Source organism: Oenanthe melanoleuca, chromosome 27, assembly GCF_029582105.1.
Source record: "Oenanthe melanoleuca isolate GR-GAL-2019-014 chromosome 27, OMel1.0, whole genome shotgun sequence".
Classification (NCBI taxonomy): Eukaryota; Metazoa; Chordata; class Aves; order Passeriformes; family Muscicapidae; genus Oenanthe; species Oenanthe melanoleuca.
The window spans coordinates 1424500-1443134 of NC_079360.1; the positions used below are offsets into that span (position 1 = coordinate 1424500).

General features: G+C 55.3%; 1 protein-coding gene across 1 annotated transcript; it reads right to left on the reverse strand.

The window, feature by feature from the left end:
* Nucleotides 1-1193: 1193 nt before the first annotated feature.
* On the reverse strand, nt 1194-18635 carry NMT1 (N-myristoyltransferase 1). The gene is made up of 12 exons (XM_056512017.1): nt 18347-18635; nt 12270-12384; nt 10900-11044; nt 8683-8801; nt 8094-8185; nt 7386-7502; nt 6482-6652; nt 6007-6115; nt 4828-4998; nt 3948-4115; nt 3061-3198; nt 1194-1464 (listed from the first exon to the last, which is right to left on the reverse strand). Exons 1-12 carry the CDS (start codon nt 18574-18576, stop codon nt 1444-1446), a joined length of 1596 nt encoding a protein of 531 aa, XP_056367992.1. The 5' UTR covers nt 18577-18635; the 3' UTR covers nt 1194-1443.

The window sequence follows — 18635 nt, forward strand, 5'->3', positions numbered from 1 at the left end:
CCCTGTCACCCCCCGGGGCCCACTGTGGGTGGATCAGGGCTGAGCCCACCCCCAAATCAGCGGTGCCCTGGGGAGCTGCCAAGCACCCATGGAAGCTGGGGGGGATTCATTGAAGCAGCCTCAAACCTGCCAGGGGGCTGGGGGGGGTCCCATGGGGTGTCCCCCACCCACACCCAGCCTCCCCTAGCCCAGGACAGCAGGGACACAGGAGGGGACACAGAGGTACTTGCATAGGTGACACAGGACCCCGAGCAGGGGGGACTTGATGGCACTACCAGGGGGATGTGATGGGCTCCTGGCTCCCACTGAGGCCCCACAGGTCCAGGCTGGGATGGGCACAGGCTCTCAGGGCCCGTGGTGCCACAGGGTGTGACAGGGACACGCAGGGACAGGGAGGCATGAGAGTGCATAGACGGGGTCTTGGCCTTGGTGTGCAGCTTTGGAAACCTTTGGCTGGGCAGGCAGGAGCAGCTCGGAGCTCTGGGTGGACAAGGTTCATGGCATGGCAGGGGGCTGTCCAGGCACTCCCTTCCCAGATCTCGATGGGATGAAGGCTTTCCATGGAAACATTTCCTTTCTCTCGGCGGATCCCACAGCACGAGGGAGCTGTGCTGGAGGCACCGGGGGCTGGGGAGGCTGCACCCCGGGGTGGTGCCAATGGCAGGTGTCCATATTCCCACGCTTCCAGAGAAAAGCAGCTGAGCAGAGACTGCAGGCATGGCAGTGAGCATCCCCCGGTGCCCGTGGGGGAGGCTGAGGGAAGGAGCCCCAGCAGTCTGAGCAGAGCAGGCTGCGCTGGACACGCTCTGGAGCTGAATCCCCCTGGATCTTCGGGCGTTGCCCCTCTGTTCAGCGTCAAGCAGGAAGGGTGGAGTCTCCGTGGCCGGGCAGGAGGTGGGACAAGGCAGCACTTGCACAAATAGCCCTTTGAAAGGAATCTCGCCGTGCTCCCGAGCCCGCGGGGAGGGGCCCTGCTGAACGGAGTCAGGAGCAAACCGGGGGCAAGAGCCGAGCAGGGCAGAGCCTGATGCACCCTCGGGGCAGGCAGGAGGGTTTGGCCAGCAGCCACCACGTTGCCACAGCATCAGCCTCAGCTGTCCCCACGGAGGAAAGTCCCAGTCCAGCAGCTCACTGGTGACCTTCAGCAGCCAAATGCAACTCATGGCAGTTGGGAACAGGAAAGATTTAAAATATATATAATATATACTTTTATTATTCACCCGTTAAATCCATTATATGCCAATCATGATCTAGTTTCAGCAGTTACATTCCCTCGATCATGTCTCTATGAGATGCAGTTAAATCAAACAAGGAGACAGCTGATGGCAGCGGGGGCGGTGGCTCCAGGCCCCCTCTCCTGGCGTGGGTCTGGCTTTGGCAGAAAGGATGAGGGCAGCACCTCCACAGGCCTGGCTCCTCCACGCTCTCCTGGCAAGGGCTCCCTTACTGCAGCACCAATCCAACCTGGGAGCAATGGAAATAGGGGTCAGGACGTGTCCTCTGCTCCGTGCCCAGCTCTGCGTGACACAGCGGGGAGGGCTCGGTGTTGTCTCTGTGGGTTTCCCCAGTGCCTCTGGGATCCTTGAGAGCAGCAAAGCCCTGGGTTTGTGGCTGAATGGGCACATGGGCCCTGCCCAGCTCTGATCTGGGAGGTGACCAATGTTTGGGGTGTGACAAACTCCTTCAGGTTAGGAGACAGCCTTGATTCATGAGCCAAGGATGTTTCCCAGCTCATGATGAGTAGAGGGGTGGAACACCTCTCCTACCAGTTGGGGTTGTTCAGCCTGGAGAAGGCTGCAGGGAGGCCTTAGAGCCCCTTTCAGTGCCAAAAGGGGCTCCAAGAAGGACTTTGGACAAGGGGAAATGGCTTCCCACTGCCTGAAAGTGTCTAAAGCCAGGTCACACTCCAGGATAGTGGAAGGTGTCCCTGCCTGTGACAGGGGTGGAACAAGGTACTCCTTTAAGGTCCCTTCCAACCCAAACCATTCCATGGTTCTGTCACTGAGAGAAGCTGCTTCCCAAGAGCCTGGTCCCTGGACATGCCCCTCTGGCACTGCAGGGGACTCTGCAGGATGTGCTGGTGGCCAGTCATGGCTCTGACCCAGTGGATCTGAGGCAGCCCCTCTAGAGGAAACATTCCCAGCATCAGGCTCCCCAACCTCCCAGCTCTCCCAGCAAAAGAAGGGATTGCTGACACCTCCTGGAGTTTCCTAGGAGGCTCAGTAGGCAAATGAGGCTGGTTTAGGGCACAGGGCTTGTGCCCAGAGACAGACCTGGCTTCACACCAGGGAACCAAAGCCCTGTGACTGCCAACAATGCATTAATTAGCTTTTAAGAGATTAATTAGCTGTGATGTAGCTGGGCAGATTCTGGTTCTCAAGCCCCATGCTCTGCAAGGTAGCTGTGGACTGGACAGGTGCTAAATCACATCTCTGGTGTGGAGGGACAGCAGCAATCAGGTGCCTCAGAATGGCCCAGGGCAGGCAGATGGGACTGCAGCACAGCTCTGGGAGCAGCTCAGTGGGGAACAGCTGCTGGCCCTGGGGACAAATGACATCCTGGGATCCTGTGGCTCAGCCCCCTGCATGTGATGGCAGAGCTCCTGTGTCACAGCTCCTGCTCCAGCCTGTCCTCTCAAACAGCAGAGTGGCCATTCCTCCCACCCCAGCAGGACACACTGACACCCCGGGCTGTGCAGTGACACCTGGGTCCTGTGTGGGACCACAGGACACTGTCACAACCCCTGGTGTCACATCTGGCACCCTTCAGCCCTCTCTGTCTCCTGTGTGCTTGGCCTCCTTCCTCTGAGGGAAGAGGTTGGTCAGAGGGGAAGGACTGAACCTGCACTAGTCCAGGAAAAAAATTAGCTTTGGAAGATGAGTGTGGAAGGATTTTCCCCAGGGACACTCTCTGTGCAGGCATGGGAGATGGCACAGGGATTCACCCATCACCCTGTGTGACACTGCAAGGACACCAGCTGGGCTGCAATGCTGAGGTGTGGCTGACAGCAAACCCATGTCCCCAGGGCTTTGGGATGAGACCCCTCCCCACAGCACTGACCTTCTCTGGTGCCATGCTGGGACACTTCCAATTGTACAGGTAATACTGCAGGTTCCCATCCCCGATCCCAAACTTCAGCTTCTCCAGGAAGGTTTTGTTTTCCATAAGATCCAGTGCATTGAAGACATCAAATCCTTTCTGCACAGGGAGACACGAAGCCATCAGTTCCTGCTTTTGTGCTGGGGAGTTCCTCCCACTTGTGAGCAGCCTGGCCCCCTTTCCTGCCCTACTTTGAATCCCAGAAAAAGGGGCTCCAAGAGGGGCTTTGGACAAGGGCCTGGAGTGACAGGACAAGGGGAAATGGCTTCTGCCTGCAAGTGTCTAAGGCCAGGTTGCACTCCAGGATAGTGGAAGGTGTCCCTGCCTGTGATAGCGGTGGAATAAGGTACTCTTTTAAGGTGCCTTCCAACCCAAACCATTCCATGACTCTGTCACTTGGGAGAAGCTGCTTCCCAAGAGCTTGGTCCCTGGACATGCCCCTCTGGCACTGCAGGGGACTCTGCAGGATGTGCTGGTGGCCAGTCATGGCTCTGACCCAGTGGATCTGAGGCAGCCCCACTAGAGGAAACATTTCCAGCATCCAGCTCTCCCACCACCAGCTCTCTCAGCCTTGGTGTCCTCACCCTCAATCCCACTGCTACAGGACTGCTTGCTGTAGGACATGAGTAACACCTGAGCTCAGCTCACAAGCTGCAAGGTTCGAGGTACCCCTGCATCCCTCTCCTGGTGGCAGATCCTTTCGGATTTGGATTTCTATAGTCCTGGGAACAAGCCCTTCCCACAAACCCAAGGGTGGCCAGGCTGCACTGCTGCCCAGTGAGTTTCCTGCTGAGCTGCTGTGAGCTGCCCAGGGCCAGGACAGTGCCAGCCCATCCCTGCTCCCTCACCGACTTGGCGAGGATGAGCGCGTCACTCATGAGGTCGATGAGAGGCGTCTTGGTGTGAACGTTGTAGAAGGAATAAGCAGCTTTCAGGCTCTTGTGAGTCGGGTGGTTCATGATGGTGGAGGGCAGCGTGTAAAAGCTCAGGAAGTCTGTCACCTCTCCTGGGGCACTCTGGAAGGCACAGAAGTGACATCACAACATGTCAGGCTGGGATAAAGCCTGACCAGAGCCTCAGAGGGGCTCTCCCAGTTGGAGACTCCAGGGCACCATCCTCCAACAAATTCCCATCCCAGAGGGGCATGGAGCTCCTCCCTGATTGTGGAGACCCTAAAAGTCAAACATTTACCCTTAAGAAAAGTCTTTTTAATTAATAAAGAAAGGGAGAGTTGTGGAGACCCTAAAAGGCATTCCCTAGCTAGGGAAACACAAGAGGCTTCTCTCACAGCAAGCCTTGTTCTGCCAAGCCAATGTATCCCTGCTCTGTTCCCTGGGCTGGCCCCGTGTCTCCTCCCTGTCCCTCAGTCTTTTGGTCACTCTCACCCTGTTTCCCATTGGTTCCCATGCCCTAACCTCACCTTTGTCCCGCACCCACATCCCCTGGTAATTGGTCTCTGATGTTCCCCCCACCCAAAGCCCGAGGTACTTGAACCCAGACCCTCAGCATGAAGTGACCCCTTTCTGCCTTTGCCTTTCCCTCTGACCCTGGACTGTCCATGCATGTGGCTGAAATAAACATCCCTGTGAAACCCTGGCAAAGGCCCTTTCTGCTTCTTTACCTGTAAACACCTTAACAGCCACCCAGACCACACCACCTGATCACTCCCACAGCTCCAGGTGAGATAAAAGCCCAGGAAAACACCTCCCACCCTGCTCCTGCCCTCACCTCTACCACGAAGGTGTCGATGATGTTCTCCTGAGGTACAAACCAGTGCTCCACCTCCTCTCTGCTCATCACGGGGGTCAGGTGGAACTGCTTCAGGTACTCGGTCAAGAGCTTGTGCACAGCAGGGATGTCCTTGTGCTCCATGGGCCGCAAGCCGGGAGTCTTGGGAGTCTGCAGAAAGTGGGACAAGTTGTTTTGTTGCTTGCACAGTGGTTTTCATCACTCAAGGGCTCTCCAACGAGCAGCACAGAGACACTCTGCTTAGATCAGCCCATTTCCAGCCCCCAGCCCTGCGTGCCCAGCAAAGATGGACGTGATCGGCCGTGACACCGCTGGCAAAGGTCACAGAGAGCACAGCATGTCCCAGATCCCCAAGTGCCAGGTCAGGTCAGGTCCCACTGGAAATGGTCCCCTACCCACTAACAACACAAACTCTGCTTCCCTCCAGGTTCCTGTTCCCACTCACAGCAGGCACAGGGAGGCATGTCCCAGGCTCTACAAGATGTTATTCCCAGTTGGCCTCAATTACTAATCTAGGGCTGGGATGGCTCAGCAAGCCCAGATCTGCTCTGGGGCTGAGTTTCTGTGCAAAAACCAGTAGCTCCAGCCCAGCAACTGCTGTCTGTGTGGCTGTGGGAGGCAGGAGCTGGGAGCTGCCCAGCATGAAAGCAGCACTTTCCACCCCAAAGGGGCAGCTCTGGCTGACAGAAAGGAGCCAACAAGGTCGGGGAAGGTGGTGGCAATTATAATGCAGTTTGTTTCTTTCTCTTCCATCTCCAGCTGGGGTACTTCCCCAGCAGGACAACTGCAGTGCCAGAACTGATCAGTGTGACTGAAGAATGAGGGACTAACCCGATCCAAGGTCACACTGAGGCTGTGTTTGGACAGATGAAGGCTGTCACATCTGCCTGCTTGTTTTACCAGGACGACAAGACTATGACTCACCAGCAAACAAAAGCTCACAGGGTCCTCTAACTGCAAGAACTTGCCCTTAAAATGCAGGTACCCAGGCAAAAATACATAAAGATTAAATAAAGCACAACTGCTTGACAGAGTCATTTACTACATGGAACAAACCCTGGGTCTCCAGGCAGAGGACTTGACCTCAACCAGGACATCTGTGCCTCTCCCCTTGCCCAGAGGAGCAGCTCCTGAGCTCTGCTCCTGGCTCACACCCACCTCGGGCAGGCGGTAAAGCTTCGTGGTCCGTTGCATAGTCATGTTCCTGCTCAGGTGGGAGAACTTGACCTCGATGAGCTTCCGAGGATTCAGGGAGCGGTGCCAATACCTGTGGAAACACACTGGCAGTGGCACACTCGCTCTGGGACAGTGGGACAGGCGCTCTGGGGCAGCTGCAGGGGCACAAGGTTCCTGTGGCTGCCACGAGGGTAAGTGAGAACATCAGGCCAGCAGCTCCCCACAGAGAGAAACGAGGTTCTGAAGTACTTGTGCTGCCAAAGCCCCCCCTCCTGTGTTACATGAGCAGCTTTAGCAAAGCCACTGCACTTAATCCTGGAAGGACAGTGTGGGAGGAGAAACCTGGGCTGGGATGACTCTGCTGTCCTGGGGAATCCCACACACTCTACTGGCCACAGAGGAGACCACGGGAAGGGAAGGTCTGCAGATAGAAATTTTGGGACAGATAGACACTCACCTACAAGTCCCCACAGGCTTTGGCAGCACCACTCCTGCAGTGTAAACAGCCTGGAAGATTCCCTCTAGATGCACCCTCCGTGTGATCTCACGGATCAGAACCGGAGCCACCCGTTTGGAGCGCAGCTTTTTGTGGACACACAGGAAGTTTATCTCCACCATCTTCTTCTCTCTTGGGGAAGAAACAATGCAGAGCATGAGGCTTGACTGTCCTGACCTGGGAGGATCAGACCAACGTCCTAGGCAATCTACCTCCAAGCCCCTTCAAGGGAAAGAGGAGTCAACACCTCAGGGAAGGGGCAGGGACTGGGTTTGGAGAACCCTCCCTCAAGCTGTTACCCAGGGACTCCCAGGGAAAATGGTCTCAATCTGTGTCAGGGGAGGGTCAGGTTGCATAGTGAGGAAAGGTTCTTGCCCCAGAGGGTGGCTGGGCACTGCCCAGGGAATGGTCACAGCCCCAAGGCTTTCAGAGGTCCAGGAGAGTTTGGACAATGCTCTCAGGCACAGAGTGGATTGTTGGGCGCCCCTGTGCAGGGCTAGGACCTGGACTGGATGATCCTTGGAGATCTCTTCCAGCTCAGGATATTCTATGGATTCTACATTCTAGAATTCTACATTTCTATCTAGCCCTGGATGATTATTGTAAGCCAGACCTCTAAGTTAACCTACCTTGTTGAGGAAAACAGTCTTCTCAGTGGTTAACTACAAGATGTCCCTGCCCAGATCCTCCCTGTCAACCCTTAAATATCCCCCATCCTCCCTTCCAAGCAGCAAAACACCTCCAAAGCTGAAGGGCGCAGTTCTGGCTGTGGGCTGGGAAGGACAATGTAGCCAGACCCCCTCAACTCTCCCACAGAGCCCCATGTGTCAGCCAGGGGCAGGATGAGAAATGCAGCAGCACTCACGTGTCATAGATGTGGATGGTGGCTGGAATGGCGCTGATGAATCCCACCAGCTTCTTGCTGGAGACCACTCGGACCCCACAGTGCCACTGGGGCAGCCAGCCCGGGGGACGCAGTGCCCTGGGGAGGGGACACGCCTCAGCACTCACCTCCCACCCAAGGTCCCTGCTGTACCTGCTCCTGCTGGCCACCCTGCCCTGGACACCCTGAGCCATGCTTGCTGGCAAGAGGATGAAAGAGTGACAGTGATGGGACAAGGACTGTTGGGATCCAGAGCAATTTCTGCACCCCATGGCCTGTCCTCACGAGGGACACAGGAGGAAATCTCTGTTCCTCAATTCAGGAATACCCTGGGGAAAGAGCAGCTCTGCTGCAACAGGACTCCAAGGGTAATTGCTGGCAACTGCCTTCATCCCACAGCTCCAGGGCACTGAGGAATGCCTCAGCTACTGGGGTTTTCACAAACACTTGAGGGATCAAACCAAAGAGGAAAGAAGTCCATTTTTAAGCCCCTGTATCTGGAAGGAGCCAGAGGCAAGCAGGGCTGGGTGACAGCCCCTCTCACCGTGTCCCTGGGACACTGCACACAGTGACAGATGGGGAAGGGACACCTCAGGAAGAAGGATAAGCAAAGGCAGCTGCAGCCCTGTCACCGAGATCAGGCCTGTCAGCATCCCACAGCCCCTGCTCTGCCCTCCTGGTGCCACTCACCACAGCAGGAACTCGGGCGAGTAATCGAACCGGAACATGTTGTCATCGTCCTCCACGTAGTTCTCGTTGAGCAGTGTGTAGAGCTCCTTCAGCTGCAGCAGCACAGAGCACACAGGTTAAGGAGGTTTCTCAGCCATCAGCTGCCCCCAGGACCCTGAACACTTCATGTGTGGCACACAGGGCACTGTGTGCACCATGTCCCTGCTCCTGGCACATCCCCCTGCACTGGGGTCCTGGACCAGTGCCACACAGAGCAGGGGGAGCAGCAGGACACAGGTAAACCCTGTGTGATCTCCCAGGGAGGTGGGTCATGCTCTAAAGAGCCTTCCTACAGGAGAACTCCAGGCTTCAGGCAACCTTATATCCCCTTGAAAAAGACAGGCTGCCCAACCTGGGATAGGTAAAAGGGAACTGCAGTGGGTGGAGTCATCCCCCCATCCAAGCCCAAGGAGATGGTGTGACAGAGCCAGAGAGTCACCTGCTGTGCTGAAGGACACGTTTCCATCCCCAAAACCATCTCCAACAGCCCAAGCACTGAACTGCCAACCAAGACACTCCAACACGCTCGTGCTGAGCTGCCTGTACTCACCACACCTCTATCCCCCAGGTCCAGGGCATCCCAGGTGAAGCCCTGGGGCAGGGTGTAGGGCTCCTGGCGGATATTGTCCTTGTCTGGCTCCACGGGGCCATGGGTGTTCACCACTTCTCCTGTAAGGCAGAGCAAGGAGCCATGAAGAAGTTCTCTGCTGTGTGAGGCCAAGCCTCCACAACACCTCAATTTGGTGTCCAACGTGCCTCATGTCCCCCAGCCCTGCAGTGGCAGACAGGGATTGGCACTTCACCCAGCCAGTTCAGGACATGACAATGGGCAGAGAAACAAAACTCCTTCCAGGGCAATGCTGGAGCCCATCAGGTGACCAAACACAGCCACAGCTACATCCTCCAGCTCCACATGTGATGCCTGATCCTTCCCCATCCCAACACTCGATGGTGATCTCCTGCCAGCTCTGGCCACTGCCACTTGGCAAGTGTCAGAGTTTCCTGCCCACTGTGCCTGAAGAAGAGCTGCAGTGAACAACACAACTTTTGTTGTAAAACCACTGACTCCTCAAGGCCCTGATTCAGCCAGGAGATGTCAGCTCGAGCTCTGGCTTTCTTGGGGATGTCAGTCCAGCAGCCTCACTTCAGTGCTGCCAAGAAAAGTTAAGTTGTGCTAATTAGGAATTCCCTTAAAAAGGCATTGAGAAGGTTTCCAAGCAATGGGGAGGTGATGAAAGCCCAGAGGAAAAACCTCCCCCATCACACCCACCCCAGGCAGCTTCCAGAAACACTCACCCCTGGCCGCCCTCTCTGTTTTGAGCAGGTGTTGAACTGTTTTGAGATCTGGCCCCAAAAATCCCACAGCACTTCTGTTATCCTGCCCTAAATAGTCCTGTGTCCATAATGCTGTGTGCCAGAGCATGCCAGGACCAGGAGTGCTGGGACATGGAGAGTGGCCAGCAGCCAGGCACTGCCACCACCGTGGTGTTGAGAGGAACGAGCTGCTTTGTGCCTCCCACTCCCCAGGAGACACCTTCCACCCTTTCCCCAGGGTTTTCCCAAGCAGAGATGATGTTTCCCATGTCAGACATCCTTGGAAAAAAGAGCAAATTCAAGACCAGGCTCTGCTGTCTCACGTGACCACGTGCCATCTCACTGTGATTTTCCCAACTTAAAGCTGAGATTGCTGGTCCCAGGGAAGTTTTTGAGACCCAAAAAGGCCTCAGAGTGGTGTGGACAACATGGAATGGGAATCAAACACTGCATCTGCAGCAAAAGGGACACAAACCCAAGGGAAATACTGAAGAGCAGAAAATTTGAAGCCATGACAAGTTTTGGATAAATCTATCAACTGTGGCTTGGACTCAGTCTCTAGTTCCCCTGAGCTCTGAGGGAGGCAGATGAGGAGAGACTCAAGTAAAGTTATCCCAGGCACCCCAATCAGGAATGAGTGCCTTCCAGGCAGGCAGCTCTCCTGGCACATCTGCTCTGAGAGCTCCTGCCATGGTGTCAGTGGCAGATCACTGCCACAGGCTGTCAGGAGCAAGAGGAAGGGCTGGAGCAAGGACCAGAGCTGGGAAGCACCACTGGGATGTTCACAGGGGGATGAGGGGACCAAGAGATGAAGCTCCCCATCCTTAATGCTCATGGCAGCCTGAGTTGGAGATCCTCTGGTGTTTGTGCATTCCCTCTCCTGGCTCAGCTGCAGCTCCTGCCCATGCCAGAGAGGAATGTGAGCCCAGCAGACCAAGGATGTGGCAGCTCAGCACTGCACCTGCCTCCCAGAGCTGCTCCCAGCACATCCAGCCCCAACTCACCCCAAGTTCCCTTCCCCACCAAGGATCCCTGTCTGGAAAGCTCCAGCCTCCAGGAAAGGGAGAGCTGGATAGCTCCAAGTTCATAGGATGTGGCAACACCACACATGAAACTTGGGTAGAGAGGGCTGGGGAGACCCAGCTGCAGGGCTAAGGGCTGGATTAAGGGATGTACAAATGCAGGATGCATCAGGCCAGATGTCTGAAGTGGTTCCTTGTCCCTCTGTATCACCTGAAGCCCTTGCACAGCTCTCCAGGCCCTCCCCATCCATTTAGCCCATGTTGCTAAATGATGGAGAAGTGGTTTTGGTGCCTTTGAAGCCCTGGCCAGGCAGGGACTCACTTGGTTGCCACAGATCAGCATCTCCAGGCTTCTCTGAGGGCTTCTGGAGCAGCCTGGGGACCACAAGGCCTCCCCCAGGGCCCACAGGACATCAGGGGGCTGCACATACCTAACTTGGGCACTGGCTGTGTGTCCCAGAACTGGTAGCTCCTCTTGCTGGCTTCCTCCATGGTTTTGGCAGGGCCCTGACCCACAGAGAAGAGTTCAATGGCTTTTTGAATCTCCTGGATCCTCTCAGCAGGTAAAGAGTTCACCTGAGGGCAAAAGAGGAGGGTGGAAAGACAAAATGAGTAAGCTGAGCCACCAGATCTGTATGTGGGCTCTCATTAGGGGAACCTGGAGCTGATCCTGTTGTGGGGTGCTGCCAGGAAAGGGAGAGCAGGCAGGAACCTCCCTTCCCATCCTCCATCCTGACAGAATGGATGAACCCTTTCACCAACCACTCACCTAGATCTGGTTTCTAGGTACTCCTAGGACAAAGGGGATGGAAGAATTTTCTGAAAATGCTTTAAGCTTCAGTTAAGTGGGTGCTGTGAGCCCCAGGAGCAAACCTTCCCACCTGACATCCTGCAGAGACAGATGGATCAACCCACACCCAGCACTCAGGATTCCTTCAGTGGCTTTTCTCTCTCATTGTTCAGCCTCCTCCCTCTAAGCTGGGTCTGTATCCACAAACTGCAGCTTCCAGAGGAGTCCCTAAACACCAGGGACTGGGACAAGGCAGAGAGGTTGAGTCAAGATGAAAGACACTTTCATCCTCCTCTTCCTCAGGGTGGGTGGCTCTGCACTGAATTCCCAACCCCAGCTCCTCTCTGATCCCTGAGGAATTTAGTTTGAAAAATGCAAAGCCCCAGTTTAAAGCTCCGCACAGCCAGATGGACAAAATATTCAAAATATTTGGAGGGGAACTGGGCATCAGACAGAAAAGAGCCTGTGCTGAAGTGTGTCCAGAATCAGAGAGGACAAGAGGGCCGGGAGGGTCAAACTCTGTGCGTCCCATGCTGCTTCAAGAATCACTGGCTGCTGGAGAGGATCAGGCAAAGCCCAGAGGGATAAGACAGACCCTGCTCTCTCCAGCTGCTGTTCCTGTGATCATCAAGCAAAAAATCAACACCAGCAGATGTCACCGCCGTGCTGCTGCAGGCAGGGCTTGGAGCTGGCAGGTGGCAGCTCCTGCCTGTGACAGGCAGCTGGTGTCTGGGAAGAATAACTTGGAGGCGCCAGTCTGACCCTGGAGCTGGCTGGGATATCCAGCCAAGGACTGCATTATCCCCAGAGTGCTCTGCAAACACCTTCTGCACCAACAGGAACTCCCACACATGGAGCCAGGCTGGGAAACCACTCTAAATATGAAGTTTCTTTAGCAACCAAGCGCCTAAAACCAGGGCTGGGAACTCTTTCCTTGGCTAAGAAACACTGGAGAGGTTTGGGGGGCTGGCTGTTGTGGGGGGGCCAGGATTGAGGGAAGGGGTTGGTCACCTTCACTGGCTGGTCCTGAGCCTGGTCGGGTTGGTCTCCTCCTCCTTTCTCTTTCTTCCGTTTGGGTTTCTTTTTCTTCTTTTTGGCTCCGCTGTCATTTGCTGGACTCAGGCCCCTGGGGAACACAAGAAACATCACTGGAGCCTTGGGGTTTTCTTTTGGGAGGGCATTTGTTTGGTCTCTGAGGCACTCTAAAGAAAATGCAGGCTGCCTGCTGAGTCCAAGTCTCCAGGAAGGGGAATACTCCGTGCACGGAGGGAGCAGCCAAGCGCCCACCCCAGGGCACAGAACTCCCTGTGAGCTCCCAAAAAGGGACCAGCACCAACATCTCCACCCCACAGGTCTGCTGGGCAGTGGGGACTGTGCCCTGCCCTGCAGGTGACCACATCCCCACTGTCACATCACCCACTCTGCCACTTGTGGCAATCCATCCTGTGGAGTGGTGGGATGCCCAGCTTTGGCTTTTTCCTCTTCTCCAAGCACAAGGACAGATGTGGCAGCAGCAAACACTGGTTCAGCCCCAGGGATAAGGCCCCACAGCCAGTTCAGGCACCACAGAGTGGTCACTGGCCAAGGACACTGTGCCAAATGTCACCTCACCTGCAGAGGTGATGCTCTAGGGAGAATGAGGCTGTTTATTGGAAAATTATTGTATTGTTATGCTGGAGCTGGAAAATTGAGAGTGAGGAGCAAATCTGTAGGAGTGCAGGGTGGGAAGTGCCTATACCAGGGCACAGCTCCTCCTTCCACGGATGCAGGCAGCCCTGGGCATCCAGATCTTGAGCATCCCTAAACAGCCGCTGGTGTGAAACCCCTCAGTGAGCCTGGCCTTTGTTCCAGCAGCATCCTGATGCCAAAACACAGGAGAGGTGCCTGCTCCCAGCATGGCAGATGGGATCTCGTGATGATGATCTTGTGATCCTGCATGGGGTGACCTGACACAGGACAGGCTACAAGACAGGGGGAGCTGGGAGCTGGCTATAGCCTCTGAGACAATCATGGTTCAGGGGGAAATTCAATCCTGGAGAGGCTGGAGCAGGTCTGAGTGGAGGGATGAGAGGGGAAAAGGAGGAGGACAGGGCCAGGAGAGCTTTACCAGCTGACAGCACATGAGGAGTCTCCTGCAAAGAAAGCTGGGGGGCAGAGGGTGCCAGCACATGGCTCAGCTCTGTCCTGCCCCTCAGTGCTGCCCAACGGGGTCAGGATACATTAGTACTCTACAACAGAGCTGTGCCCTTCCTTGCACCCAAAACAACTCTCACAGCAGGGACAACCCCACAGATCTGACCTGCCCAGAGCCACCAGCCTGGAGTCTCCCCACAAAAGCACTGCTCATTTCTGGAGCAGTTTAATGTCTTTACCAAACACAAGATAGTGATGAAGAGGGTGGAGCAGGAAAAAAAGAAGAAACGTGCTGGAAAATATGTTGGAGCAGCATCCAACTATTTATTTCAGCAAGGCCAGAACAAGAAGGAGCTGGGAGGAGAATAGAGCTTGAAGAAATGCAAGTGGAAAGTGTCCCTGACCAAGGAAGGGGGGTGGAACTGGATGATCTTCAAGGTCCCTTCCAACCCCAGCACTCTATGCAATCCCTGGGCTGAGCAGTAAGAAGGTTATGAAACTAGGGAAAAGTGGATGGGGAAATATTTTTTGAGGGATGAAGCTGTGAGATGCCTGTGGATGTAGAAAACCAACATGATGGGCTGCATTGGCCTGGGGAGCAGAGAGGGATGGTTTGCAGGACATGGAGCTGCTGAGCTGGGGAAGCTTTTCCTCTGGATAAAACCTGAACAGTTGCAGAGACTGCAGACAGCACATGCCAGGGAAAAGGATTCCCAGCTATCAGCAGGAACACTAGGAGATGGGAAGCATTCCTGGCATGGGAACAAGCAGTGGCTCAGGGTGAGCTGCTCCACAAAAGGGGGTGAAGAGAAGGCCCCCTGCTCTTCACCAGAACAGAATGAAGGGGAGCAGGAGCAAAGCCACAGCTCTGACAGCCAGCAGCTCCAAGGAGCACAGGGATGGTTCAGCACAGTGCTGCTGAACCATCCCTGTGGGGAATCTCACCTTCCCTCCCACTGCCAGGAAAGGGCTTTGCCTCCACTCAGGAGATGCTGCTTGGACATGACAGCAGCAGCAATCCCAGCACAGCGCTGCTGACACCACTATTGATTTTAGTGACAAATGCGTGATGGCTTTTTTAACTCTCTGGGGAGGAGCACGGGCAGATCCTGGCCACACTGAACTCCTGGGATGAGCAAAACCACCTTGGAGCTGCAATAAACACATCCAAACTGCTTCCTATAAATTTGAACACCACAAACTGACAGCACCAGAAGAGTTTTTGAGTGCACCCCAAGGGCTGACACTGGAAGTTGCCCCTTCCAAAGGGGACGGACAAGTGTTCCCAGCTCACCTGCACATTGGGATGCTGCAGGTGTCAGTTGTGACAGACAAAATGCTCCCCTCATACTCTGCTGGCATCACTTTGCTTCATAAATCAGAGCTGCCAACTCCCAGCTTGGTGCTAATGAGCTCAGCCCAACCACGCCGGGCTCGCAGGTGAAAGTGCTGAGAAAATTCCTCCCTGATTTATGAGCAAAGCTGTCGTGACCTGGAAGAAATCAGGGTAGCAGAAGGTGGGATGAGATTTTGCATTCCAGGTGGCATGGCCTGGGGAAGGGCCCTGCTCCAGCCAGGAGATGAAAACCAACCTGGCAGAGAAGTCACCAGCATATAGGAAAATGCTGGAAAACCTGAAGGTCCCACTCACTACACCCAGAGAAACAACAATTACAGGTATTTTCTATTTTAAATCTATTTAGGAAAGCAAATGTCTTCTTTCTCCAGAGTAGCTGCACCCTCCAGATACTTCCCAAATTAATGATAATGCCCCACCACTGTGCTGGGACAAGCCACCACCATCCAAAATCTCAGCTACTGCAGTTGGCATGACCCACAAAGCCAAGAGGGCTGGAGCAGTTTTACCCCCAGGAAGGGTGAGCTGCCCAGCCCAGCTCAATTCCAGCAGCTCACAGCCTTCCCAGCTGCACTTAAGGCCTTTTTCCTCCCATATCACTTTACATTCTGAGGTGCATTGAGAGATGAAGTAGCTGGACAAAGGCACCTTGGTTGCACTGTGCAAAACATCTCCCAGTTCCCTGGGGGATTACCATGGTCTCTTTTCTGGCTAAGGAAAACATTTTCCCCTTCTCCTGGGAAAGGCATCCCCACCATAGCTCTCCAATCCCTCCTTTCCTGTTACCACGTGGCTCCTTGAGTTGAAGGCAAAGGCTCCAGCACCAACCACTGCCCAGAAAACAACCCCCATAACCCGAGTATCTTGAAAATAGATTTTGGGAAGCACTTGAAGACAGCAGCCAGGCTTGTTCAGGGTGAGACCTGCTCAGAATGACTGTGCTCCACCAGCTCAGCCCCTCAGAGGCAGGAAAACACCAGACTCACCCAGTAACAAACTGGTGTTCAGCACCCACATATGGGTGTTCCCACTGTATTCCCAAAGCTGAGGGAGGAAGCACAAGGGGAACAACTCCAGCTGTGGGCAGCTCCCTCAGCCTGGTGGAGGCTGAAAGTGTCAGATGAGAAGGAGTAGATCCCTGCTCTGTATTTAGGTGCTGGAAAATCCTTCTGCCATCCCAGGGGCTAATCAGGCATGGTGCTTAGGCTGTAATCTCTGTAATCTCGTTAGGGGCTGTGGCAGGGAGGAAGGGAGGATCTCCAGATGGCAGAGCTCAGCTCCCAGAGCCCAGCATGCCACCACTGTGCTCCCTACACCTACAACAATCTCACATGCTGGAGTCAATGCTTGTCCCAGGAAACCCTTCCCATGGTTAAGTGCAGGCAGGGATTGCCAAACACAGAGCTACCCCTCTGGAAAAGCCCCTCTGACCCCTCACATCCCACCCAGAGACAATCCAGCTGTGCCACAGGGTGCTCCCAAACTCTTCCTGCCTGGAACAGCTTCCCTGGATGGCTTTGACAACAACAGAACCGTTTCACAGGACTGGGACACTCCAATCTTTGCTGTCACCACTGCTCATGCTGCCTGTGAGGTGACAAATGCCACCAGGCTGAGCCCATGCAACACTCCTGCCTTTCCAGAACTAGGGAATGAATCCTCCACAGCCACCAGGGACATAGCAGAAGCTCTCTCCACACAAAGGGAAATAAGAAAAATAACAAAGTGGGATTATTTTCTTTGGAAAATCAGCTTGGATAGCCACAGCAGAGAGCAGTGCAGCCACTTCCCAGTGCTGACACAGGACTGAGGCTGAGGAAACTCAATTCCTCTTTCCTGTCCTTAAAAGGAAAGCATACTACTTTCACTAAGCATACTTTTGTGTTTTAAACCTCAGTGCCCAGATCAGTGACTCCCAGCACAAACTGGCACAGGCAGGGCTCCGAGTGGGGCTCTGCAAACCCTGGCAGCTCAAAGCCCTTCCCCTGCCCTGTTTTTGGGGACAGTGTCACTGGGGTGACAGGAAACACTCCCACACCCAGTGTAATGGGATGGTATGGAATCAACAGAATTAATGACTGTGCAGCCAGTAAGAAAACAAACCATCCTCCTTCCCATCACTTGGTCTCTCCCTGCTGGGTCCTTGGTGGGTTTTGGGGGTACAGCAGATTTGCCAGAGAGCTCCAAAGCCTCCCTGCCTCACGCTCTTTACAGCTGCACCCACCAGCCACGCTTTTGGTGTTATTTCCCAAGATATCCAAACTATTTCCTACTGAATACTCCCCAGGCTGCTTGTGGTATTCCAGCTCCTCGAGGTGGCCAGTGATGCCCATGGCAGGAGCCAAGGAGGGCTCCAGAGCACACCTTTTCCTGGCAATGGGCAGGAGAACAGCGGTGATTGAGCACCGTGTCTCCTCCGCTCAGCTCTGGCTTCCACAAACCTAATCATGTCAGAGGGAAAGAAAATAAAAATCTCCCCAAGCACAGCTAAACCGATTAAACTGAGACACGGTGCCACACCCGGGAGGCAAATGAAATATAAATGGGCAGCTGTGCTGTCATAAAAAAAGCCTCTGTGATATTTCTTGTGTGACCTTTTATTCGCTTTGGTTCCTGGGCAGGCTATACTGCCGATGGAAAGCTGCTGATGGAGGGAGAAGGGCTCTCCAAGCACATGGTCTCTGCTCTGCCAGGCCAGGAAAGCAGCACGAGGTGAGCAGGAAGAGCTCAGTGAGGTTCAGGTGCAGCAAGAACAAAGTGCAAAACCGCCGGAAATCTCTGAAAAGCCACACATTGAGGTTCCCATTCCCAGCAGGAACGAGGACGAAGCCTGTCCCGCAAATGCCAGGCATTGTGAGGCAGTTCTGCACCGTATTAATTAAGGCAGTGAGTAATGAAGGTGCTACGCTAAGTATTCCAGCTCTTCCCTACTGAGATAAGGACCTGCCTCGCTGCCTGTGCTCGCTCCCTGCCTTGTTGTTGTTATTCCACCATTCCATACCCCTGGAGGCTGCTGAGCTCCTCCAACCACGAGACAATGTAGGCAGAGCTTTGCAAAACCCTGGGCTGTGTTTAGGATAACGACAGGATGAGTGTGCAGAAGCCCAGGATTATTCCAGGGCACGGGGATGCCACACGCTCCGGAAAGCAGGATCAGGCACCCAACCACGCTGGGTGTCACCGCGGGATAGAGATGCCACGAATGGGCTGAGGCTTGTGCGGGAGGGCAAAGGGAATGTGGGGAGACACACCCTAACGCAAGGCCAAGAGAAGCTGCTAACTGGGCTTCTTTCTGCCCGAAAAAGGCACTCGCGGCCCCGTCCCGACCGCCCCACAACCACCGCAGCCGTCACCCATCCACGCCGCGGCCGCGCCCGACCCTGCTGGGCTTCGGACACGCTCCCGCAGCGGGCGTGAATGGGCGCCAGCGGCGCCGCCCCCCGCCAGACTGACCGGCGCCTCGACCAATCACTGCCCGCGATGCTGCCCAGCGACCAATCAGCGCACCGGAGGGGCGGGGGGCCTCTCACTTCCCGGCCGCTCCTCGCCTCAATGGGCCCGGCCGCTGCCGTGGCACGCGGTCCCGGCCGCTGCTCACCCCCGGTTGGAGCCATGCTCCGCCTCGTTCTCGCAGTCACTGCAATGCTCGTGGTCGTTCTCCTCCGCCGCCGGCCGCGGAGGCCTCGCCGGTGGCCGCCTCACTGCTGTTTCACTGTCGTCCGCCATCTTGAACGGGGCCTCCGCGCGTGCCGCACCCCCGCAACAAAGCGCGCCGCGATTGGGCGGCGAGCCGCGAGGCATGCCGGGAGTGGTAGTCTGCGTGGGCATGCGGGGGCCGAGCAGCTCCAGGGGCGGGAACTACAATTCCCGTCAGTCTTTGGGGGCGC

What these genes read in the sequence shown, in the direction of transcription:
- NMT1 (XM_056512017.1), bottom strand. Translation starts at nt 18,576, where the DNA reads ATGCCCACGCAGACTACCACTCCCGGCATGCCTCGCGGCTCGCCGCCC. An exon ending in ACAGCCAGTGCCCAAGTTAG is followed by an intron (nt 8,802 to 10,899) that starts GTATGTGCAGCC and finishes TCTGCCTTACAG; the next exon opens with GAGAAGTGGTGAACACCCAT. An exon ending in TCGACACCTTCGTGGTAGAG is followed by an intron (nt 4,116 to 4,827) that starts GTGAGGGCAGGA and finishes TGTGCCTTCCAG; the next exon opens with AGTGCCCCAGGAGAGGTGAC.